The following is a 25,860-nucleotide window of genomic DNA, read 5'->3' on the forward strand; positions in this document are numbered from 1 at the left end:
TCCACAGTGCCAAGGGCCGGAAGCCGGGAATGCTCTGCTTCCCTGCCCTTGCGGTGGCAATGTGGGTTTTCTGCATCCCTGGAGAGCCCTTTCTAAACCGCGACAGGCTCCAAAGCACCTCTCCAAACAGAGTGTTGTTTCTATGCTGTCATTGGGAAGGTCAGACTTGCCCATAAGCAGCTAACAAAGGTGGGAAGAGGCTCATTGAATCCTGAGGGCTCAGCCTGTAGAGACTAAAATCATTCCCGGCGTTTTGATGTAGGAAGTTCAGGGGGGAGAGAACAAAAATAAAGTGAGATGAGAGGGAATGAACATGATCAAATTTGAATTCCCTTGTTCTCACTGGCTTCATTCTTTGTTTGGACGTGAATGTGAAATTGAGGTGACTGTCAAACTGATGTGAATTCCCAATCCCATGTAACTCCACAGCAACCTGCTGCTGCTTCCAGGAGGAACCTGCCTTGACCCTTTGCTGTGCGTACTTGTGGCAAAGTGTCTCTATGAAGCATTTACGAGCATTGCTAGCAAAGGAGAACCCTTCCCTTTCTTCTAAGCCATGCCAAACTTGCCTGGCCTTGTGCCTACATCCAAATATACAATTAATAGTGGGGCTGAGACCTTTAATTTGAATGGATCAAAAGGTTTGGAGGAAGCAGCTGCTGGGCCTGACAGTTGTGAAGGCTTTACCTGTGCAGTGAAGTGCAGCCCCGGGGACAGGTAAAGGAGCCAGGGCACTTAATCTGCTTTTGAAGCCACCATCTAAGAGTATTGATCCTGACAACGTGACCTTTACAGGGCGACTCCCCTTCTCCAAAGCATTTCAGGAGTGCATTTCCCAGGCCTTGAATGCTGCTTATAGGTGACCTTCTAACCCAGCCTTACCAGGAGTTCTCTGCCTGGAGGCTGTGGAGGGCTGCAGCAGATGTTGGTAGCAATCACCTGACTTGCTAAAAGCCACTGGGCCCCCTGCAGATACACAGGTCTTTGTGGCCTCCTCATCACACCTGACAAAGGATTCCTAAAAGCTGGATATCCCGCTACCCACACAGAGAAAGCTGGTACGTCCATGATCAGTTCAAAGGGTTCCTGACCAGGAAAGGAGAGAAAATCATTCCCTGCAGCATAATGCTGGTGTGAGGCTCAGGTGAGAGCAGGGCAGGGGAGAGCTGAGCATCTGGCACGTGATGGGCTTCCCCTCCAAAGCCCCTGTACTGACTGAAGAATCAGGGCTGCCTCTGGCAAGATTAATCCATGTTCTTGGACCTGACATATGCGCAAGGTTTTAAATACGAGGGGGTCAGAAGTGTGGCCCAAAGCTGACCCGTGTGCTTCCCATGAAAGAAGGAGCATCCTTACAGCACAAAACAGAGCCCTGCAAGGACAACTGAGCTAGCATCAGCTGAAACTGGTCATAGGATCATAGAATCAACAAGGCTGGAAAAGACCTTTAGGATCATCAAGTCCAACCATTACTCCAGCACTGCCCAGACCACCACTAACCCACGGCACACATCCACGTTCTGTGGAGACGTAACAGCTTTAGCCCTGCAGCAATCTCACTGTGCTCAGCACAGGAGGTCATAAGCTCAGAGTAATGGTCTTGTGGTGTGGTTCAAGTGGGTTTTATCAGCTTAGATGCAGAGCTTTCTGGAGCTAGGGTGCTTCTGCATCCGGGTTGGATTCACACGATGCTGGATTATGCATCAATAAGTAAAACCTAAAGCTTTGCAGTTATCACGCTCCATTTTAACAGCTCCTTGACAGTGACCTCCGCCTGGTACCCGGATGACCAAACCTGTGTGTAAAGAGATGTCTGGCATCCAGGATCAGGAGCAGCTCCCTCCCTGTTGCAGCCTCCCTTTTGTGCATGCAGAGGTGCTGCTTACCCTTGCCATTGATTTTGATCTTCATGGGGATCTGCCGCGCCATGCTGAAGAGGTTGCGCTGAAGAGCCTGCTGCACAAGCCGCTGCTCCTCCTCGCTCATCCGGGACACCTTCTTCTCCGGAGGCTCTCCCGACTCCAGCCTCTCCCTCAGCTGCTCTAGGGTGGCTGTTCTTGCTGCCACAGTTGCCTGCTGGCTCGCCAAGGTCACTGGCACAGCAATACGATTTGGCATAGACACCGTCAAGGGCACACCGTCACCTAGGAAAGGGAATCACAGAATGGTTTGGGTTGGAAGAGACTCATCCAGCTCCAACCCCCTGCCACGGGCAGGGGCACCTTCCACTAGAGCAGGTTGCTCCAAGACCCTGTGTCCCGCCTGGCCTTGAACACTGCCAGGGATGGGGCAGCCACAGCTTCTCTGGGCACCCTGTGCCAGCGCCTCAGCACCCTCACAGGGAAGAACTTCTTCCCTGTATCTAACCTGAACTTCCCCTGTTTCAGTTTGAACCCATCACCCCTTGTCCTATTGCTCCAGCCCCTGATGAAGAGTCCCTCTCCAGCAGCCTTGTAGCCCCCTTCAGATAGTAGAAGCTGCTCTGAGGTCTCCACACAGCTTCTCTCCTCCAGGCTGAACAGCCCCAATGTTCTCAGCCTGCCTTAGTCCCCCCACAGCCCTTCCTAAAGCCAGGTTGAAACCACAGGCAAACCCTGAGCCATCCAAGTCCTACTATTCTCAAGTCCAAAGTCATCTGGGTGGACAAAGCAAGAACCAACCGTGTTCCAGCACCGGCACCTCTGAACCAGCCCCCTCTCCGCTGTGGAAGTCACTGACCTTTCCTGACAGCCGCTGCTGGAGACACCCGAGGGTTGCTGGTCCCGCTGCCGGGCGCGACGCCGATGATGGGGAAGCGGATCTTGGGGGGAGACAGGAGGGAAGGAGGCCCCGTGGTGGTGGGTGAGTAGCTGAACAGAGAGGAGCTGTAGCTGGGCCGCCTGCCTTCCCGCCTGTTGCCATCGATTGCAGCCTGAAGCTCAGCAGGAGAACTGAGGGATTTCTTCTCGCATTCGTAGGCATAGAGGTACTTCATGTACCTGGGGAGAGGGGAGCACAGGGGAACTCAACAGGCCATGGAGTTACTCAGGAAGGCTTTCAGACTGAGGTCCTCCACAGATCTGGAGTCTTTGTGTGCATATCTTGACCACTGCTGTGCTTGGTTTGATAAGGACTGAGCAGGCTGGGTGCGGAGCACAGCTCAAAGGAACTTTGAGTTTACTCAGTGTCTATAGGAAAGCACCTACTTACAAACTACTACACCACAAGGGTAGAAAAGAATCATCCAGAATTCCTTTACAACTGAGATACCATCTAAAATTAGAAGAATTAAGCTCTTGGACCAGAACATTTAATGCAAGGAGGGAAGTCTGAGGAATTTCCCTTGTCATTTGTCCTGGCCAGCACCAAACCTCACTGCTCTCACCAAATTCCAGCACACGCATTTGGAGAACAGCTTGTTTGTACCAGAGCCTGTAGGAATGGCAACAGAGGCTCTAAGAACCTCCAAGAAAACAGAGTTTGCACTAGAGCTGGGGTGAATTCCCAAAGCCCAGCCTTCCATGCTTCAGTCACTAAAGCACAGCTTCACCCTGTTGCTTTTACAGTGGGTTTACTTTCACCATTCTTCTTCCTCTACTTATTCTACTTTCTTGCCTCCTCAGTGTGAGGTACTGCAGGTCAGGAAGCAATCCCCACAGTAAGTAGGTGCTAACTCCAAGCTTCCACGCCGCAGTAGTGATAACAGACATTAAATGATCAAGTTCACACTTGATGCCTACAGCTCAGGAGGCCTCTCTCTCCCTTCCCTCCTCGCCGTGTCAGTGCTCTCTCCAGAGACACAGCAAGACCCTCCTTGCCCTCAGGAGATTAAGCTCAGATGAGGCAGGGAAGGTACAGAGTAGAATTTAACCTTTAACATCTCCACCCCAGTCCCTGCTCTGCCCTCCCCAGTCCCCCCTGGGTGTTCACATCCGTGCTGTTGGACCTTCAGGACTCACTGGGTTCGAAGCGTGAAGGCGGCACTGGTGATGGAGGTGGGCAAATTAAGGCCTTTGGTGATCTCTCGCCAGATCTTCTTGTTGATGATTTCCACCAGCCCTCCTTTCTCAGTCACCAGCTTATAGAGCATGTAGAGATCCAGGATCTGCTTTGCCATGATGGGGATCCGATTGATGGGAGTTCCTGCAGGGAAACAGCGGGGAAGGAAACACAGAGTCAAGAGAGAAAATGAGGCCAAGAAAAGCAGCAGGTTGGAGCTATCGATCTTCTTCCTAATAGGAAATTGAGGCAACTCTGTTTGTAGCCTGACTTGAGGCCTCTTGATGGGTGAGTAAATGAGCCAGAGAAGTGTAGCTACATGGCACGTCCTTTCCATGACAAATCCTTTCCTGTAGGCAAAAGCAATTATCGGACAAATAATAACCTGCAGCTAAGAGCAACTTCTAAAATAGAAAGAGGGGAAGTGGGGACTATTCAATCCTGGGGGTGCGGGAGCAACACAGAGGAATCGTGTTTTATGAGCTCCCAGGGCAATCTCAGATACAGATCTGCATTGCTCATGCTCAGGAAGGAGCTGAACAGCTACTCACATACTGGGATTCAACTCCCTCAATTCCCAGGATTTGCTATCCTGCATCCAGACGTGCACCATGGCATAACCCTGGAGTTCTGCAACCCAACTACTCCTGGAGCAGTGATTCCTTGTGAGAAGGCTGGAGCAACCATGGGATGGTGGAGGTGCGCACATGAGCAGGGTAAGGGAGCATCACACGTGGCAGATGCAGGAGAAGCACCGGACATCCAAGCATGTTTTAGAGCCCAGAACAAGGTCCTGCTCTATCCTTCCGAGGAGAAACAGGGCAGAGAGGGAGATAACTTTATCCTTGTGGTTCAATTTTGTCATCTTGTGGGTTAAGAGAGGGAAGAAAATCTGATTTTTAAGTTGATAGGGCCCTTTTAGCAGCACCTTCAAGTGATAAAGCGTGTAGGGTTTGAAAAGGTCAAACTAATGAGATTTAGGCAAGCAAAGGAAGAGAGGGAAAAACTGCTGATGTAGCAAACCTTTTCTTCTGCATAGGAAACACTGTCCTGGATCAAAGAGCCGTCCATCTGAGGTCAGTATCCTGCCTACCACAATGCTCAGCACCAGCCCTTACAGGAAAGCCTGGGAAGCGCCGTAATGGACAATTATGGAATCCCCAACCCACAGGGGAGACTTCTGCCAGCGCTCAGCAGCCAGCGGCTCGGTTAATGCCCCGAAGCAGAGCAGTTTATGGCCCTTATAAATGGGGTTTATTCTGTTGAGTGAAAAGGAGTTCAGCTCGGCTCTGCAGATGTCCTCATTATACATGGAAGTGTAATTTTTCCCCCCCTTCTCGTTTCTTTTTGAAGCCTGTTATGCATTAGCTCATGGTACCAATTCCCACCGGTTAACGGGAGGCTGGGTAGGAAAAGGAAACTTCTCCAGCTTTAAAAGGGCTGCCTTCAGTTTCACCTAGTTGCTAACTCTTAGGCTGTAAGAAAACACTAAGCACAACCTGATGGTTGGTCTGCATGCTGTCAGTTTACATCTTTCATATCCTCTTTTCCTTGCCTTGTCTAAACAACCCCTTCCTTGGCCACAAAGCACTAATTCCACAAAGTGCATCAGATCCTCTTCCTGCATTTCAGAGATGACAGTTCCCTCCAGGAACTGAGATAGAGATGTTGGAACTGGATGAGCTTTAAGGCCCTTTCCAACCCAAACCATCCTACGACTCTATGATTCCCAAACTCCCTGCAGCTCTCCCAGCTGTGCCACTCCAGGACCCGGTCCTTCCCAAAAGGAATAACGCTCAGCTTGCCCCCAGCCACCATTTTGTCTCAGTGTGTTATTGCAGGAGCACACCAAGAGAGTCATTTCAGCTCGCCCAGGGCTGGGAGTGCTCGTGTTACCAGCCTGGAGTTATCATTCATCAGCTGAGCCCCGTAACCAGAGTCACACCCAGGCATTGCGAGTGAAGAGCAGGGAAATGCTTCCCTCCCAGGTCTCTAGGAAGAGCCAGGGGTGGGTTTTCCCACCCTAAAATGCCCCTTCCTTGACAGCTCAGCATTCCCAACCCCAGCAGCACAGAAAGCTGGGGTGTCCCAAGCAACATCTTGCTCCGCTGGGCAGGATCAAGACCCTCTCCCTGACTCCTCCAACAAACCCCGTGCTGCTCAAAGCCACCCGCTTCTCCCCAATCCAATTTAGGGAATAGCATTAACTTGCCCAGAAGGGACTTTCATCCAGCTCTCCTTGGACAGTGACCAGATGGAGAGCGAAAGGGAAGGGTCATGGATAAGGCTCCTCAGGCTAAAAAGCTGCTAATACAGAACTATAAGGAAATAATCTACTTTGTAATACCCTGTAATTCTCCTAAACACAGTTTTACTCTTCTCTAGATACTCCCATCTCAGCAGTTGAAAAGGTACCCGTGGATATTTCTCCAAATGCTCCTGTGAAAGGCACAAACATTATCTACACCAATGGGAAATAAAGTCTTAAATGTGTTTCTGCTCCTAGCCTGGAGTGGGAACAGGGTCAGCTCTGCCCTCCTCACCTCACATTACTACCCCTTTGACACCTTCCCTTCCCGAAGCGTGCTTTTAAACAAGCCCCACAGACCAAAGTGCCCTGAAATTTCATTAGTAGCTTTATAAACTAAGCTAAAACCTAAAGCTCCCCCCCCTCCCGCCCATAAAATGTCTTTATGCAGGCTGAGAAACTTTACAACAGCGAGCAAGCTGCTTCCATCCCTCTACCACTTGAGCAAGGAGCTGGAATCATTTTCCTCCTGTGTTTTCTCATAGTACCAAACCAAGTAGTATCCCCCTGAGCTGGGTTTTGGACCTGCTCCTTTTCAGAGCAAGGTGGAAATGCGTATGTTTCATAGGATCTGAGTGCTAAAGAGTGGAGGAGCACAGGAAAGCTGCTCCCATTCCCTTCTCCACCCCCAGTCCCTGGCTGAGGAAAGGCAAAGCGATAAAGTCTTTATTGGAAACCCCCAGTGCTCCAACAGGAAAGCTGAAAAACGAGTACCATGGGAGGACTGGATGCTGAAGCCGAGCGAATCCTTTCACAGGCGGCTGCAAGGCTTGTCAGGGGCCATGATGGATTACTGTCATCTGGCAGCATCAGGATTAATGATGTGGAGGTCAGAGGGGAGAATTCCAGAGGGAAAGGTCAGCAGCCGGGGGCACAGCATAAGACTTGTTGCCTTTTGATGGCAAACTCATTTTACTGTACTTCCAAGTCTCTCTATTCTGCCGGCTCTCAAATGCTGCACTTACTGTGCTTGCAAAGATCTAAAGCCTAACTCAGGAAGAGGGTGAGGAAGATGACTGGCTCCTCTCCTGGTTTTCCTGGTCTCTTCCACAGCTACACAAGTACAGGCCATTCCCATAAGGAATCAGCCAAAGGGGGTCACAAGGAGTCTGTTTGCACTGGAAAGGGGATGATTGAGCACAGGAGACCTCAGGAAGACAAACTCTAGGGCAGGGAAACTCTGGAAGGAAAAGGAAGAAGCATCCCATTGCCCATGGGCTCTTGGTTTTCCAAAGGGAAAGACAGCTCTAACTACAATAGCGGATTCTGGAGTAAGGAGTTTTCCTGGAGGAAGCCTGACTGCAGCTATAAACATTCTGTCCTCCCAGGGAATAAGCAGCCCCCTCTGCCAAGCTGTTTCACCCCATCCAAGAGCCTCTTGTTTCAGGCAGATGTTAACAGAAGGTTTCTAGGGACAGGCTTGAATATCCCCTATGTCCCCTGTGCTGGAGAGGAGCAACTGTTTGATTTCCCTCCTTCAAGGGCTGTTTAAGAAGGGCCTGAGGAAGCTGCAAGGCCATCAAATCAACAAAACCTGCCCCTAAGACTGTTCTTAGCCAAATTATAGAAGATGATTGATGAAAATGAAAATGCAAGTCCCCTGCAAGGGCCACTCTGTGCTCTGCTCCCCTCATGCTGAGCCATGCCCACTGCAGGGAGTTCCCCACATCAAGCAGTCTAAGCCACGACTTGTCCTGCACTCGAGACAAAGAGCAGTTAATTATACCCAGCCCGGAGCAGTACTTTTTCAATCACCTCCCTTTTTTTCCCCCCCTATCCAATTTACTTTCAGAAATGGCCATTTTTTAGTAAGGAACAAAGGAGGTGAGAATTCCAAGCATTTATTCTGCAGAGCCACACTTGCATCGCAATAAAGGACGCTCTGGAGTGAAAAATAGGCAGAGAGGGGGCATTCTGAAGCCACAACCTGTACAGGTAAGGAAAGAGCTGCTCTTTCCTCCTTTCACTCCAAATATGTTCAGAAGAGAAGCAATTATCAGCCAGCCAAAAGGAACAACTTTTCCCCAGGAGCCTGGGGAAGGCCACAGTGACTGAAAATGTATTTGAACCAACTCTTGAAGAGATCTTCATGTTTCTTTGAAGGGAGACAGTGTCACTGCTTGGTAGGAATGCTCTCCTCACTCTCCCAGCCTTGACAGAGGTAAACGCGGTTCAAATGCAAGCAAATCGACTTGAACCCTGCATTACCTCAGCTCTTGGTGTGCTTGAATTCCTCTCCAAGGACAAACCCTGGCTGGCTTCATGCAGAGCCGCCTCTTCAGCCACCCCAGCTTTAGCTGTTGGGTTGACTTGATGGTAAAGTAAAAAGCAAAGGTCTCCAGAAATGAAACCACTTCTTCCGTCTTCCTCCTTGTGGTGCCACAGCTGATGTAATCTCCCCCTACGCATGGCACTTCCCCAGCAGGCATCCTCACCTCCCAACAGGAATGTCACCACCTGATCCACAAGCCTGCAGACCATTAGACACTCCTATCAAAGCAGGAGCCAGGCTAGAGGGTAATTAATCATGCTCTATTTGACAGGAGGCCTACTTCTTATCTGCACCCCTTGAAACGCCATCAGTTGCTGCTTCCCTCCTCGATAAATGAGGCTGACAGCAGCCTCTGATCAGATTTCAGCTGCTGAACGAGAGGCAGCCGAGCTGGCATCCCCCGTCTTGCGTTAGCCAAGCCTCCAGCCACACTAACCTTCCCAAAGTGGGTTCTTCTCCATCCCCAAACCAGACATCCCACACAGATTTCCAACTCAACTACAGCTGTCTGGCTGCCTCTGACACAGCCCAGCCCAATGTATTTGCTGTTATGAACTACTTCTGCAGATGTGAACTGCCAACAACTGGAGGTGGGTTTCCGTATCTATGGCCTCTGAACCAGATAAACTCTTCTCTAGGCAAAGACAGGGACAAATACAGAAGCAAGGCAGAGAAATGAGATGGAGGCAGGATGCACACAGGCTCAACAACTGGAGCATCTTCGTGCCGAATGGGTCCACTTTTTCCATCCACCTGGGTATCTACAGGGTCAGCTCTTTCAGCGTTGAGCTAATTTCACTGCTAGAGGGCTGTTAAGATGTAGGGGAAGAACACTTGGATCATAAATGTAGGTCCAAGAACACCCAAAGAGGAAGTGCTGATACAAAGAAAGAGCTGGAGAACACCAGGATTTGAGACAAACATCCAATCTTTGAGATGCTGGAGAAACATGGGCCGATTTAAGTGAGGAAAACCCCCCTTTGAGTCCATCACTCTGTATACACAGGATGGAGCACCTGGGATTCAGAGGTCCTCAGCTGGCAATCCCTGGAGCAGGCAGGTACCAGATGAACACAGAAAGGTCCACGCAAAGCAACACCCCCCAGTCCTTTCAGATTCATTTGTGTACCACCTTGTCCAGTGCCAGCTCAGTTCATAACGACACATTTCAGCTGCTCAAACATCCTTTGTGCTGGCTAAACTTAAATCTCCTGGAAGCCAGAACCAAGGCAACTTCTAATAGGATTTTCCCATTACAACTGCAGCTTCCAATATGCTTTCTCTTTCGAGCTAAAGTAATATTAACTCTAAACCAGTAGTTTTCAGTTGCTTAAAGCCAATTTGAATCAAACTGGGTATTTTCCCTGAAAATAAGGGAAATTTCCAGGTTTTTTTTCAAATTAGAGTTAAAAAATGCTCATGCAATGAATGTTTTGACGACTGAAAAACAGAAGCGGGAGGAAGTTTGGGTTTTATGGGAAGGACCTGCTGATAACTCCTTCTAAGTTACTGCAGCTTGAAAACCAGCCCAAGTAACACACATACACCCCCTGAATACCAACTTATGTAGCTAGTGAAGACTTTTAGTCACTTGGCAGCTATGGCTGATGAGCAAGACATTCCCTGCAAGAGTTTTCTGGATGCTGCAGAGAGCCCTACCTCAGGTCCAGGACCAGGCATCCCCAAAGGAGCTGGATTCAAGCTGTTTGGAGATCCTCAGCACTTTACTTTGCACATGGTTTTATCCTGCACCCCTTAGAAGTGTTTCAGTCCGTGGAGTTCTCTGTTCCCTGCTCTGAAAGGCTCAAACCACTTGAAGAATACAGAGGAATGTGAAGCAGAGTGCCAGTTCCCCCTACAGCTTCAGGAAAAGCCATTCTTCCTAACAATATAAAGGTAAAACCCTACAATATTTCACCAATTCCCACTGCTCACCATTTGCACAAGACACTAGTCATTTTCCTGCACAGCTGACCAAAGAAGAGGCTCTTTAAAGGAGGTGCAGGAGGCAGAGATGCAGCAGTGTACAAACCCAAGGCTCTACTGGGGAAGAGGACTTTGTCTGGTTGACGGGAAGACACCTCTTCAGTGCCTGAAGTGAGACTTTTCCACTGCAGAACATCAGTTGCTATTCAGGGAAGCATTTGCTGTGGGTCAGCATTAAGCAGGTAACACGAGCAAAGGATGCTCAGAATTTATGGCTATTGATGTCTCATTTCAAGAGCTACATTGCTTAATTCAGATTCAAAAAGACCCCCAGAGGATCAAAAGAAGAACCCAGCAAAATGGAATCATCAGAAGAATGAAGTGTATTCCCTGACCCACCATTTCATAAACACCACTTGCCTCAAAGATAAAACAATCCATCAGTAAATGCTTTTGTCAATACCCTGGATTTGTTGTATTTCCCCATCAAAACGTGCAGACAGAGCATCCAACAGCAGGAAAACATTAAAACCACACGCTCAGACTTACAAAGCCCCTTCTATGTATATACACATAAAGCCCCAGAATGGTCAAGCCATCTGGGAAAACCAAGGTCACGCAGAAAACCTTGACCAGAATTAGCAGAGCTGTACAATTGGAGACATTTTATGAGGTCTTCACAAAGGCAGTACTTCAAATGAACAAACCAGCTTCCCCTGGAAGGCAGCTTTTCCTAACACGCCATAGCACGCATCAGGATCTCTTCCCCACCAAACCTTTCCTCAAGAGGAATGTCTTGCATGAAAACTGCTGATCCTTACAGGAGATCAAACAGTCCCCACTATTCCAATGCTCTCCCAACCAGCACTAGTGGGATACAATCAGCTCAACCCCCTCCACAGGGCACTAACAGAGAAGCCTCAGCCTTTACTATACCCTTTACTATAGCCTGAACCACAAACTTGTCCAGAGAGCAGCTCCTCGTGCAGCAGGGGGTTAAGAATATAGCTTTGCAGAACCCAGACCTCAAGCCATCGAGGCTCAACCTGTCACAAGCCCCCAGATCAGCAATGAAGATGGAGGGAAGCCACTGCTGAAGCTTTTTATCCCCACTCAGTCCAAGGAAAGACAACTTTTGGACCGAGACTGAGGAAAAGCTGGGAAAAGGGGAGGTTGGAAGTGGTAATACAGCAAGTTAGCATTGTCCCTGCCAAGCTGCATCAGGTCAGTTCTGTTATAGAGCTGGTTCAAAGCTGGCCCTGCACACTAACTGCTGTTCCCTCCTCGCCCCATCTGCCCCTTCAATCACAGCCATGGTGGGACCCATTCACCTAAACACATACAAGGAATAAAACATCCAACAAAGGAAGAGTTACAGCTTTCCTCTCATCTCCCTCTTCCATCATTATTGCCACTGAAGGGCCATTTTATCACTTGCAGCTGTGGTCATTCAGGGACAACCTGCTGTGCTCAGAGGCAGATGAGACCTGCACATTTGATCTGCATTAAGCCTGTTTCATGGCTTCACATTTCGAGGTACATTCCTAACAGCAGCACCAACCACCAAATCTTTTCATCCCTCCAGCTACTCAGCAGCTCCTGTGAAATGTGGCATTTATCTTTCACATCAGGCTTTTTTGGTGCAGCAGCAGTTAGCAATCTGTGCCCCAAACCCATCAGCCCCAAACAAGGGGGACTCCTCCTAGACAACAGCCAAAGCCTCATCTTTGCACCAGCAATGTTTATTAGCAGAGCTGCTTTCCAGTCCCTTCAGAAATGAGGTGCAAATGAACCAGCTCTTCACACATAGTAGCTAAGAAACACAGCACTTGGCTCTCAGGTGCAGTACAGCTGCTGAAGAAACAGGCCAAGTCAGGAGATTTCCTTTGCAGCAAGACACAGCAGCTCACATTCATGACAGAAGAGAAGCTGCCTCCTTTAGCTCAACATATGCTGATATGAAGATATTTAGCTCCCCAGAGTCCTCCTGCCTATTGCTTTTGGGGGGACCCAAATATACAGCAAGCACATAATGATCCATACTCTGCAATTCAGCCAGTTTCCCAGCATGGAGGGCTAGGTTTGTTCTGCCTGCTGCTGAGGATTCTGCAGGCAGGAGCAGTCTGCCAAATGCCCAGGCTAGAGCTGCATCCATTACTGGACAGTCAGGGTCAAACCTTTCCAGCCCCTCTAGCAGAGGAGTGTCCAATTCATAGCATCTCTCCCCCATGGGTCCTGGGCCCTCAGATTTCAGTTTCAGTCCTTCCAGCAAGCAAGAAAACAAGGAAGTCTCCAGCAAACAAATGCACTTGGAAATGCCCAGATGATTAAAAGCTCAACTCCTCCAGGAAGCAGCTGGTGACCAGCTCAGCCCCTGCATGGGCAACGTGTCAATCATGAATAATTGAAAGGGAATAGGAAGGAGACAGTGAAGTATGAAGCAAATTTCTCTCTGGGTAGCTGGAGGTTTCTATTGCTGCCAGTCACACCCTGCAAATGATTGTCTTGCCTGTCAGTCACCCCAGCCCTTACATGAACATGTGAGCTCAGGTTAACATTGGCAGGTAAAACTAATCAAGCTTGGTTATGCCTCTGCACACAAAAGCCAAAACCACCAGCAAAAACCCAGCTCTCATTTTTACCTGACTTGGGCAGCACAGCCTCAAACTGCTGGAGAGGGAAAGCTTACCCACATCATGCCAGGGAAAATGGGCACAAAAAGCAATTGGAATAGCTGCATTTTGGATCGCCTTCCCTCTGCTTGTGATCTAGTGCTCCACAGAGCAGGATGCATCTGAAGATGCAGTTCAAAAGCCAGCTGGAAATAAGACTCTAGCTCCAATGCAGCAACCAGATCACCTTCAAATAGATAAGACTGAGATGGTGCAGCTTTATCCTTTATTAGACTCTCAGGGGACAATACTGGTGACACTAAGGCAGCCCCACTTGCAAATAAGCATGTCTGGGCTTGTTTGATCCAGCACACTCTGAAAGCATCATGCCATGAGGATGGAAAGGGTCCTTTATACATCTGCTCTTCACACCTCCCTTCAGCAGACTTTTTGGGAACAACAAAAAGGTCTATAGCACAATTTAATGCTTTCCCTCTTTGTTGAAGAGTGTCTAGCCTGGAGGGGTAAAGGAGAGCACCACAAAGGATCTACCACAGATGATCAGAGATGTATATTTTATACAATAGCACATCTATCTATATGTTTATTATGAATAGTTTGCAATAAGGAGACTGAGCTTTCCTAACTAAGGGACAAAGACTCACGGATCCCAGCTGAGCTCCTTCACACATGCATCACCACTCCTGCAGCCAGGAGAGATGCAAGTTGCTGACACCACAGAGAGGAATGTGAGAAACTGGGCACTTCCTCACTCAGTTACACAAAATTACTGCACAGAAAGCTGACACATTGTCAATCTACAGGAAAATGTGGCTTGGTGTCTGTTTTCCCAGTCCCCAGATTGCATGCTGCTACTCTATGCAGGCTGTGAAGGCATTCACACTCAGCTTCCACATGCCACTGAAATCAAACACGAGAAGATGTGTGAGCATACCACATGAAGGGGAGACCAGAGAATTCCCAATAGTTACTGGGTTCCTTGGGGAACAAAGCTTTTTGGTCTCTTCAGTGCATGGACAACATGAGCATTAGGTAGAAAGATAAAGAAATAGCATCTGTGAAATCTGAAGTTACAAGGCAGGTTCTTTCCTACCACGCTCCTTATCTCCCAAGGCAAAGATCTCAAGTCTTACCACTGCTCTTCCACCTGATTTGCAAGTTCAAGGGTTGGATGTGTTCTTTCAAGCTCAGAAGGGAAGAAGTCACAGGCAGCAGCACCCCTTTGCCCCATTGTGCCCCATCAAGTTCAAACAAATGCTCACTTACCCCTCTTCTGCATAAAGATGAAGAGGTCATCCAGGAACTCTTTCCGTTCAGGGTCACTATCCAGTTCATAGAGCTGTGGGGGGGAAATAAAGATGAAGGCACAAGCCACAGTGAGACAGAAAGATCAAGTAATATCAGCTTTTTCCAATGGTGATCTGGTGATTGCACTGGAAAGTGAAAGCAAAACAAAGAAGGATTCCTGAGCATTTTGGTGGCCAAGGCTGCTGTGACAGTTAAAGGACCCTTGTTACTGGTTGCCTTGCTCAGCCCCTCAGTAACTCATCCAGGCACAGCAGAGACCAGTGCCCCGAAGGGAACAGGATTTGACCCAGTTAATAGCACTGCTACAGAGCAGGGTCTGAAACCACCTGAAAGCAAAGGGGAGAGAAAATATTAAGGCAAGCTAGACAGAAAGATGAGACAACCCAAAGGAAGGTGACAGTGGTTCAGGGCAGCTTAGCATCTGTACTCGTGAGGCACCAGATGGGTTAAGCTCTCTGCAGCTTCTCCTAGCCTCAGGATTCCCTCCTTTAGGGATTGTCACCTACGTGACAAACTGATCCCTTGAAGGAGAAGAGGAAAAGATTGAGCTTTCCTGTAACTACTAATGCCTGGCAGGAAAAAATAAGCCCCAAAGCCTTTAAAACTAGCAGAAACCAGCCTGGAAATTCACTGCAGCAATCATTTTACCAAAAGGCTTAACCACCCAAGCACTCTAAGTTCCCTAGGCAGCTATTCCAAAGGAGAGGCACTGTGTGCTAGCATCAGCCACTGCTTTTCAGAAGGGAGGAGCATGAGTGTCATCTCACAACTGCCTCTTCCTCAGAAAGATCTAATTCTCACCTATCAAGAATCCTGTGAGGCCACAAAGTGTCAGGCTGAGAGGGCTCAAGCCCATCTCTCAGTGACATACAGGACAGATGACAAGAGAGAAGACAATACTGTACATGAAGAATTCAATTCCTTCTCTTGTTTGCATTGAGGAAGAACCCTGCATCACTCCAGGGAATTATTTGCTGCTTGTAGCTCCTCTTTTGGGGCAGCTTAATGGAAAAGCAAAGATTCCCTGGGAAATACATATTCCAACCTTTCTGTAGGTGCTGCTAGCTACTTGGTATTCATCCAGTCCAGAAGAAGGGGGCTTTTTGGGCTCATTTCCTGTGAAGCTCTGTGCTTTCTCACATCCCAGCTCTGGGAAGAGAACACAGCAGTGTATTTGCAGAGCAATTAGCTGCCCCCTTTCAGAAAGAGCCAGCTTGGTTTCAAATGAATTCCTCTGGCTGACGTGACACACAGCTGCCACATTCAAATCCATGAGCACAGTGCTAAACAGGTTCAAGAAACAAAATACCCCTGTCTCAGCTGGAGAAAGCATTGACTAATATTATAAATGTCCAAAGTCAGGTTAAGCCTTAGTTTAAACTGTATTCCAGTGAGCAAAGGCAACAAAACAGCCCCAAAATAGCAGGTTTGTAGGTGGGACAAAGCCAGTTTACTTACAAATTCACTATAGAGGACTAGTGAGGGCTCCACAGTGACCCTCTGGCACAGATCAGAGGAAAAGCCCCCAAATCCCAGGATCCCACTGACCTTGGCAAAGTCTCTGGAAATTTCTCTTCCTCTGCATCCGTCGCCTTCATCGCTCCAGGTCACGCTGCCGTTCTAGGGAGAGAGAAACAACAGGGTGAAAGGATCTGCCTGGAAAGGCTCTGCAGACAGCTCCAAAAGCTTCCAAATAGGCATTTTTGGGGCAAACACACATGCAAAAGCAGCTGCTTGGCTTAGACCAAGATCACTAGAAAGACAGGGGACATTGGTGCATTTGTCATTGCACACTTCCCTGGAATCTCTGCCACTCAGCCCAAGAGGGAAGTGGCATTCCACCTTCCAGGCACCTACTGAAGGTAGGGGAAGTTTTTCAGCTCTAAGTTTTTCCCCACAGAATTGTATCACCATGAAGTTGTCTTGGCACCGGGAAAAGCCATTCCAGAGGAAAGTCCTCAATCTGCTAAACCCTCTAAGAGGTGCTCTGCTGCAGTGAGGTTCAGCACCTAAAGAGGTGCTCTCCGTGTCCATCCTTTTACCAAGTGCTCATCCTAGAGTCCCTAGGAAAGGTACAGGTGTTGCTCAAGCATCCCTCCTATGAGGCAACACTGACCACACTTGGAAATGCCCTTCTGTCCTCTCCCAGCTTGCCTACAAAACCAGAAGAGGGAGATAAACCCCCTGGAAAGCTTCATGCTCACCCAGGACCCTTACTCCTGGAAGCTGCTGGATGTGGATTGTCCCCACAGAAATGGAAAGCTCAGCTTTCCTGGATTAAGGTTCATTCTTCTCAGGCATTAAAGGGATTACTCTAGTTGGGCCTATTCCACTTGGTAAATCATCAGCCTGAAATGATCACCAGAAGGGGCAGCCTCTGGCAGTATGGCACAGAATGGTCTTGAGATACATTCAAGCATCTTTAAACCATAAACTTCACAAAGTGCTCCAGAGCCACTCAAGGAAAGAGAAGAGCTAAATCCACCCAGCACAGTACCTTTCATTACTCTGTCCTGATAAACATACAGCATCCTAGCACAGAAGAGCACTGAGGATAGATAGCAAGAGGTTTTGGCACAAGAATTCTTAAGCCAGCATGTGAATTAGAGAGGTGGTCCAATATCTGAAATCTTGGAGTCATCTGGTTGTGACAGGTCCATTGAATTAGAAAGATGAATAGCTCTCGTCAAGGCCAGGCAAAGCTACACTTCCCCCTTCAAACAACACTGCAGTGAGCTGCCCTAATGCCTGCTGATTTAGTTTGAGCCAGTAATTCCTGTTGGAAAGTCAATTATCCAGTGAGTCCCATCAACTGAAAGATATTTAATGGGGGATTATTGCCACTTCTGTTATGTCAGCTGTTTATTACAGCAGATCAATTCCCAGCCCTCTCTAGGAAGGGATCTGAAGCCCGGTTTTGTTCACAGGAGGATTCATCTGGGTGTCCTTTGCTAGCAGAGATTAAAAACACAGGGTTTTTGCTAATTAGGGTAACATCCAGCTGCTCCTAAACCCCTAGTGGCTGTTAACTGGGATCAACAAAACTATGTGACCAGTTACAACAAGAGATGGTCACTTCAGAAGGCAGCAGGTATTTCCCATCCTCAACTTTACACACTCCAAAGCACAGTGATTTGGAGGGACCTGAGCCAATTTCTTCCCAAGTGGGTATTTGGTTATAAATCCACAGGGCAAAACTGCTTCTGGTGTTAAACGGGATGCTCCAGGAAGCAAAACACTTGCTTTCATTGGGAACTTTGGTCATGCTGAGAGCTTATTCCGCTACATTTGAGGAAGGGACAGGAAGAAGAGGGCTTAAAGGAGACAATTCTTCACTGCCAGTGGGTCTGAACTTGCTAAAGTGTCAAGGAACAAAACTTTCCATGGGATTAAAGGCTCTTGAGAAGTTATTTTACTTGTTCTACGTGAAGACAAGGGGTAATTGGAAAAGAATGACAAGATTAAGGTTTGGTACAGAGAATAAGCAGAATATAGACAACCTACTTCCTATAATACACCCTAAGATGCTTGAGGGCACAGAAGTAATGCTCCCCCACATCCCACTAGTGAAAAGGAGCTTAAAGCTTGCTGAAGCCATCAGTGTTTCACCATATGTCCAGAAAACTGGCAGAGATGGATATAACCTGGCATGACACGGAGTGATCCGAGGTGAGAGCCAGCAGCCAGCATTAGCATTTCCTCCTGCAGTAGCTGGGAAGGTTTAAAGCCAGTAACCACTCCCCATGTTAAGCTATCAGAGGAGATAAGGAGAGGGCTTCTCAAGCACCTCAGTGGAAACCAGCACAAGCTGGAGGCATGAGGACAGAGCACAGGTTTGGTTTGGGTGGCAGAGTCCACAGGGTCTCGGGCTAGCACGAAATGTCAGCTCAGCAGCTGCGAATAAAGCCTTATTTATTCAGAGAACAGAGTACAAGCACTACAGGCACTTTCCCAGGCTCAGCTTTGAACTTGAGGGACCATTCAGCTCACCAAAACCTTTGGGTCCGTGCCAAGGTTACAAGTGAAGGTATCAAACCTTGGCAGCGGTCAGAACAGTGACTTGAGCACAACCGGAAGGGGTAAATCAGTAAAGAGCCCCACAAAGCTCCTAAAGCAGCTCCTGAAGCAAGAGATGCTCCATATGCAGGATAAACTACATTTTGCACAGCAAGAGAGCTCAGCAGGAGCTTTGGTATCAAGCTTCCTTTCCATTCCTCCTAGGAAAACAAAGTTACCCTATGCTGAGAAGTCCTCCTCTGTATGAACAGCAGGAACCTGAGAAATCAATATATCTTCACAAGTCATTAAAAGACCTTTGTATAAGGCAGGCAATAGTAGCAGGAAGGAAAAAACACTGTTGAGAGAAGCAGGTCATTCTCTGGGGACAGTCCTGCTTCTCCCTCTGCCTGTTTGCATCAGGGGAATTTGCTGATGTTTGACAAACAGCCTCTGCATTACCACAGGCAGGAATTTATCTGCTTTCTTGCAGAAGAAGGTGGGAGAAGCTCCCAATGCAAAGCCTGGGCGAAGAGGCAGAGGTGTTGGGAAGGGCTGGCCACCTCTGCAAGCCACTGCCAGCACCTGGGAGCCTTTCCCCTGCAGACACCTCCATCAGAGCCCCCCAGAGCTCCCCCTGCCCGAGAGGCTGCAGGCCTGGCTTCAGAAGCAATTATATCTGGACCTATTTTAGGATTACTCCCTAACCACCTGGAATATCTTATTAGAGGGAAGCTCAGATGTCCAGAGCAATTTTGGTTTCCAATCCCACATTCAAAAGGCAGAGTTAACCCTGAGTTGCCAAGCAGACAAGAAAAGGGGAGGACAAACACTTTCCTCCTTTGCCCAGCTCATTCTTTCGAGGACAAAACCCTTACAAACAAGCAGCCTCAGCCCCTCTCAAATGTTCCCATCTCACATGTCTGCCCCTCCCAGAGGAGGGAACTAACCAAACCCCTGTGCTCAGTATAAAGTATTAAGGCAAACAGAATAACAGCTCAACATCATCTTCTCCAGTTCTGCCTGTACAAGCTGCAGTCAGTGTGCAAAAGGGGGCCTTGATGAGAAACTGGAAATACTCCTTTCCCACATCATTCCCTTCTCCCGCACCCCGGTTTGAGCCAGCTGTTTGAGAGGGGCTCAACTAAAGCCCAGACTACCAAGTTGTATTCAAATGGGAAACTGAACTGTAGAGAACCCACTAAAGCTTTAACATGCATGGTCTAGTGCAAGGTGTCCCTGCCCACGGCAGGGGGGGTGAACTAGATGATCTCAAGGTCCTTTCCAACCCAAACCATTCTATGATTCTATGTAAAAGAAACGGGGAAAAAACCTTCTGGTGTGAAACTCAACATCATTCTGCACCTGCTTACTGCAGACCCGTAGTTTTGACAGAGCTTTCAGGCTAGAAACCTGCTGAAATGCCCACTTAGAGCCAAGGCTAAACGTTGCAATGCAAAAGAAAGCCCCTCCTTTACACCATGGGTTAACTGAAAGCACTGAGTCAAGGAAAAGGTAGAGGGGCAGCAATTTCAGGATTATCAGAGAATCCCCTGAAATTCCTTTTGTGGGTTGAGTTAAGCCTTAGGAAGTGAAACAGATGCTATTAGAAAGAAAACTGTTGTACTACAAACCACTGATAAGATCAGGACTAGAGCCCTGAGCTGCAAGTTCTCAAGCATGGAGAACCAAGTTATAATTACTGCGTGCACAAGCTCTGCTGGAACTGGAATAAACCCTTCCCAGTCTGACTAATAACAGCTCAATTCAATAGCTGCAAGCATCAAAGCCTGCTTTGGAAAACACTGGAGTGATTGCAGGAATTGCAGGAAGGATGGGGAAGGAAAGAAAAAGAATGGATTGAAGTTAACAGATTAATTGCCTTTATTTATTAAAGGCCTAGTGAGCGTAGCACCAACATAGTTCTTGTTTCCTTATCCTTAAGGAAAAGCTAGGCTCTTTGTGAATGACTACTGTTCACAAATACTCAGAGGAATTAACTAAAACCTAAGTGACAAGAAGATTTGTTCAGTGCTATAATGGCTGTGGGAAGAGAAATTCTCACTGCCACAGGAGAGTCTCAGATTTACCCTGAAGTGAGGAAACACGGAGTAGGAGGACAGCACATTCGAGCACCTTCCACCTCCTGTCTCCAGCATCAGCTGCAACGTCTCTATAAATTGTCACCAAGAGAAGCTGAAACTATTCCTAAACTTACCACCTGAAAAAAGATCCTAAAATAAGCCTTATCTTCCCCAGGATATAAATGAGCTTCTCACTCTGCTCCTTTGCGCCCAGATTTAGCACAGTCCTTGCAATATAACACAGCCCTGATGAAGCCTATGGAATTGTCTCCTGAGACGAAGAGCTGGGGGAATGCTCTGATGTCTAATACAGGCTGTTTGTAGGCTGCTGCCTCCAGTCATCATCACAAGCAGTTTTCTTGGTTCTCCTCTCCCATGCTTGGTGTATTAAACAAAAGGGTGACTGTTGCTGCAGTCACTGATGCTGAAGTTGTGAACATCAAGTGAGGTGCTAAGGCAGGAGCACCTGTCTTGGGGATAAAGACTTCACCAAACCTAAGCCATGAACTGCAAGAGAAGTTCATGTCCTTACAGAAAACAGCTTTCAGTAAGAGAGAAACCAACTATCTGACATGAGCTCTTCATGACAAATTTTCCTCCCACATCATCACAAAAATACTGAGTGACTCACATAAGGAATTAAAAATCCTTATGGATTGGGCCCTGGACACCTGAAATAACTCCAAGGCAAAAAATGCACTGTGTGAAATGCAACTTCTTTATCCCTGGGACCTTCATCCCCACTGGATTAATGAGTATCTCCTGAGCAATACCTCAGTACACACACCACTTGAGGCACATACTTAAAGGTTCTGGAATCTCAGCCACTCATTCCTAGACCCTAGAGCAAAAGCAAAGTAATTATTTTAAGCTGACTTATCTTAATAAACCCCATGACCTTTGTCAAAGTTTAGGGCAGGATTTTCAGGAGTAACTGGTGATTTCTGAGAATCTAACATGAAACATCACCAAAAAGCAGACCACAAACCACTCTCAGACAGCTGCTTTGCAGGGACTTACCTTGCTGTGCCTAAGAAGGCATTAAGTATCAGCTGATGCCTGAAAACCTTGGCTTCATTTTTACATTCCACCCAGGAATGCACATACTAATGTGTGTGCTGTAGTAAACAGCCTGGCAAAATTGCTCCTGGTAGTGCTGCACGCCAGCCTGGAGTGGAAAAGGAGCAAGACAGAGGTCCTGCCTTCCCTGCACTGCTCTCCCTGGTAACCAGAGCCATCCGCAAGCAATGTGAGAAGCCACGGGCCGGGGATCCACACCTTCCAGCTGCTAAAAGCACCGTTTTCACCCACAGAATTAAACCCTCAGTTTCCTTCAAAGACAGGCAAAGCCACAACACCCTTTTCCCAGGATTTGGGAGGGATCTGCAGGGGATTTGAGCGAGCTGAGCACACCCACCCACCCCCAGCTCTTCTTCTGGGCTTGCAACTCCCTGACAAGCAACTGCACTCACTCCCTTGTTGTTTTGTGCTGACAAGATTCCCACCGCCCATGTGCCATAAGCTGAGCCAGCTCTTTTGTCTGCTGCCTTGTTTTACAATTATTTACTTGGCTGTCCAGGACTGAACAGAACGGGGCTTCATCTTGCTGGTAGATTCCAACTTTCTGCCATCCTCATGCCACATACCTTCCAGGCAGTGTTACATACACTTTCAACATACATTTTTCTCCAAGGGCATCACTTTCAGAAGCACGATCTACACTTGAAAGAAGAAATAGAAGTGACTTTTCCCCTCCTTCTACAAGCAAGAGCCATTATGCATACCACAAATACTCCCAGAGCAGAGCTAGCTGGAAGCAGTGTATCCCAACTGGTTATTAGCCTCCATCTCAAGAAAAGCTAAAAGAGAGATCAGGAAGCATTTAGAAAACCAAGTGGAGAACACAGGCACTTCTGCATTTGATCCTGGCTTCTTCTGCCTAGCACAACCATTTTAGACAAAGGCAGAAGAAAACTCCAGTATCTTAAAAGTATGCCTTTGAAATGAATAATGTCAGGCTGTCATGCCAGCTAACAGCTCTTGTCTGCCCACCACATGCATTCCTACACCTCCAGCAAGCCTTACCAGCTCAGAACTGGTACAGTGCAGTTAAATTTTCACTCCCCGCTCTGCAGGCTCCACTGGTGAATGCAAACAAGTTCATCTGCAATATTTACCCTGCCCAAGGTGAATATTCTTTACCAGCATCACTAATACTGGCCACTTCAGTATTGCCTTTTGAGCACCTTAATGATAAGAGTTCACCAATACCACTATGAATTTAGGCTATGCCTTACCGAGGCTGTACTGGAAACCCGGTATGCCATCTCCAAATGCCACTTTCCCTTTTAGTTTGGCTTCTTGGGGAAGCTCTGTGCATTGGCTTACAGAGTAAGTTGGTCTGACATTGGTACAGTCTTCTACCAAAACACTTAATTACTGCTGCAATGAGCCATAGTAACCGGATCAGTGCACAATATGCCAGCTGGAAACCAGTGCTTTTATCCTTATATTTTTTGCTATTCCACATCAGGTTAGACCAGATCTAGCTTGCTTATGGTCATCTTCCAAGAACAGAGCAAATCACCTAGGAATCAAGCCTAGCAAGTCAGTTAGATTCCCAGGACTCTCCCAAGATAAGCAAATATTGGGAAGAAACACAAAGACATCCTGTTAGCACCAGCTGAGCTAGAAATAAAACCAGCCAAAGAAGATGCTAAGCTTATTTGGGGTTATTTTGAACGTGATCCCCCTGACACCAGAGCCCTGCCTCTAATTCTCCACCCAGAGACCTTGAAGAGGAAGTTACTCCAACCCAGCAAATACAGAAGCAACCTCTCCAGCGAGCATCCCCTGACATACCCACCTCATGTCCCTGCATCAGCTCGAGCAACTTCTTTCAACCCAACCCCTCTTGAGAAGCATACCCAGAGAAAACAGAGCTGGAGCTGGTTGCCTGCTGCATCCCATGCACCATGCTGCTTCACCAGCACACCTTACAGCACCAAGAGTACAAATGCCATTCACGTGACCACTTAGAGGAGCGCCTGCCATATGCAGCGGTGGGTGTAGAAGCACCATAGTGGAACTGGATTGCAGAGGAGGAGCCTCAAGGAATGGGAGAACTACTAAAGTTTGCTAAGCTTTAGCAGTTCCTCCTCAAACTGCTGCCTGTGACAGCATGAATGATCTCGTGCATGCGACCAAGGGGAGAACCTGGCCAGAGAGCCCACAGCAAGCTTTCAAACACCCATGTTCACCAGCCAGCACAAAGCAGCTCCCACTTTACTCCATAGGGTTTGCAGGAGGTAAGGAAAACCAGCTCTGGTTTTGTCCACAGCTTCTTAGCTCAAAGAACTCTATCTGAAACAAACCCCTCTTCACACTCAGGTTAACATCTGTAGAAAAGGACAATGCAGTCCTACTTCATCTTTATTTAAACCACGCAGTCCTTTAGCTCAGTTTCAATACACATAAATGCTATGTAAGTCTCTGACAGCCTGCTCAAGTTAGCTCTGGAACAAAGCAGCATGTTAACTGAAATACCCACTTAGAAAAGAATACTTGATCCTCCGGCATTTATCTGCAAGAAGTAGTAATTCTTCATTCAGACACAGAATTAACCTCCTGCCAAAACCAAGCAGTAGCGAGTTAGCACCTCCCTTCCCACACATGAAATAGAGAGTGGCTCTGCTTCCCCACATGATCAGGACATATGCTCTTCCCTGCCTGCCCACACCATGAACCAGAAATCCAGCCAACAGCACAGCATCCCACAGGTCTTACACAAAGGGGTTTATAGATGTGAAATAACTCGAGGCATTAGCAGGCAAGTGTCTGCACCCAAAATAAATATAGCACCAACCTGTTCCCCTCTGCATGGCAGAGCAGCAGGGAGATAGAAGGTATATAAGCCAATGATCAAACCTCTACCTACTCACAAAGGTTCTGAGAGATCGGGGGATCTGTATCTGTGAAGCAAATCAAGCTCTTGTGTTATCTCTTTACAACAGAGCAAACCTGGAAGAACGCACCAGGGCAGCATCACTCTGCACATACAAAAAAAAAGCTCTTGGAACAGGGCACTGGGCTAAAGAAACTCTTGGTCTGGCTGAATCTGAGAAGGAAATAACATGAACACTGACCTGTTTGAGCTGCTCATCCAAGCGCCAGTTCTGGCGTCCAGACGGGGAACCGGCATACGGCTGCTTAGTACTGTCTTTACCCTGTTCTTCTTTGCCCTGCTGTCCCCGCTGGAGCCCCGATGCTGGAAGAGGATTCGAGGTAGAGGCCGCTCTTTGGTTGTGATGGGCAACTTTGGGAGCATGGAAATATTTCAGAGCAGAGCAGGTTTCTTTTCCAGTCACATCAGTGCCACCCTCAAGATCGTCGCCTTCTAAACCCCCTTCTTCTTCCTCTTCCTCGTCCTCTTCCTCTTCCTCCTCTTCTGGCTCGGAATTCATGCTGCTCTGATCAAAAGCCCGCGTAGCTCCGGCTGCAGGCGGGCCTCTGGCCAAGGGACCGACAGTGGAGCCGCCTGAAGCCCTGCCAGATGTGGCTGCTAGGACAGCCTGCTGCACGGCCAGCTGCTGAGTGTAGAGCAGCTGGGCTTCCCTCATCTGCCTCTGCTGCCTCTCCCTGGAATCCATCTGCAGAGGCGTTTGCTGCTTCTGCTGCTGCTTCTGCAGCTGCTCGACCACAGCTTCCAGCTTCATCCCGCAGTTTGCATGGCTGGGAAAAGAGGGGGGTGGTTTTGACTTTATGTTGCAGGGTTCAAGCTCCGACCTTGGGAGATTGGCAGAATCTGAAAGATAGACAAATATTTGTCTGTATGAATATAAAATGCTTTCATCTTTTCCCCAGGAAGAGGATAAATAGAGTGCAAAGCCAATACTCTTTCCTGTGCAGGAGACCGTGAAACAATCAGCTTCATGTTTAACAGCCTCAGGCTCAAACTTGCATTCAATTTTCAGACTGTTTAATTGTATTTGCAAGCTGAACACATTTGCTATAACCTCAGTTTCATACACCCCAAAGACAGCATCTGAAATGCCTTTGTCCAAGGTCCCAGGGCTTTTTCCTTCCACGCTTCCTAAATAATGACTTTTGAAATGTTAGGTTAAACATCCAGGGTTTGGTGCTTCTGAAAACGCTGCCTTAAAAGGAGATAGCTGGGTGATGAGCTTGACCCTATTTCTACTGGAAAATGGGCAGGGATTTACTGCCCACCAATGACACCTACATTATTTTATGCTTTCATTACATTAGTAAATTCTTTACACTTCAGACATCTTTTTTATTAAAAGAATCTCCGAAGCACAACTATATTTAGCCATTATTTTTCCCAAGGAGAGC

General features: G+C 47.8%; 1 protein-coding gene across 1 annotated transcript in view; it reads right to left on the minus strand.

The window, feature by feature from the left end:
- Nucleotides 1-25,270, minus strand: part of ARID3B (AT rich interactive domain 3B (BRIGHT-like)) — a 26,679-nt gene extending 1,409 nt beyond the window's left edge. The window contains exons 1-6 of the mRNA XM_010010369.1: nt 24,651-25,270; nt 15,974-16,045; nt 14,384-14,456; nt 3,939-4,122; nt 2,719-2,978; nt 1,887-2,144 (exon numbers count right to left, since the gene is read on the minus strand). Of these exons, the coding sequence (XP_010008671.1) occupies nt 1,887-2,144; nt 2,719-2,978; nt 3,939-4,122; nt 14,384-14,456; nt 15,974-16,045; nt 24,651-25,220 (1,417 nt within the window). The 5' untranslated portion in view covers nt 25,221-25,270. The remainder of the gene's footprint in view (nt 1-1,886; nt 2,145-2,718; nt 2,979-3,938; nt 4,123-14,383; nt 14,457-15,973; nt 16,046-24,650) is intronic.
- Between the last annotated feature and the right edge of the window lie 590 nt (nt 25,271-25,860).

Source organism: Nestor notabilis, unplaced genomic scaffold, assembly GCF_000696875.1.
Source record: "Nestor notabilis isolate BGI_N333 unplaced genomic scaffold, ASM69687v1 scaffold13402, whole genome shotgun sequence".
Classification (NCBI taxonomy): Eukaryota; Metazoa; Chordata; class Aves; order Psittaciformes; family Psittacidae; genus Nestor; species Nestor notabilis.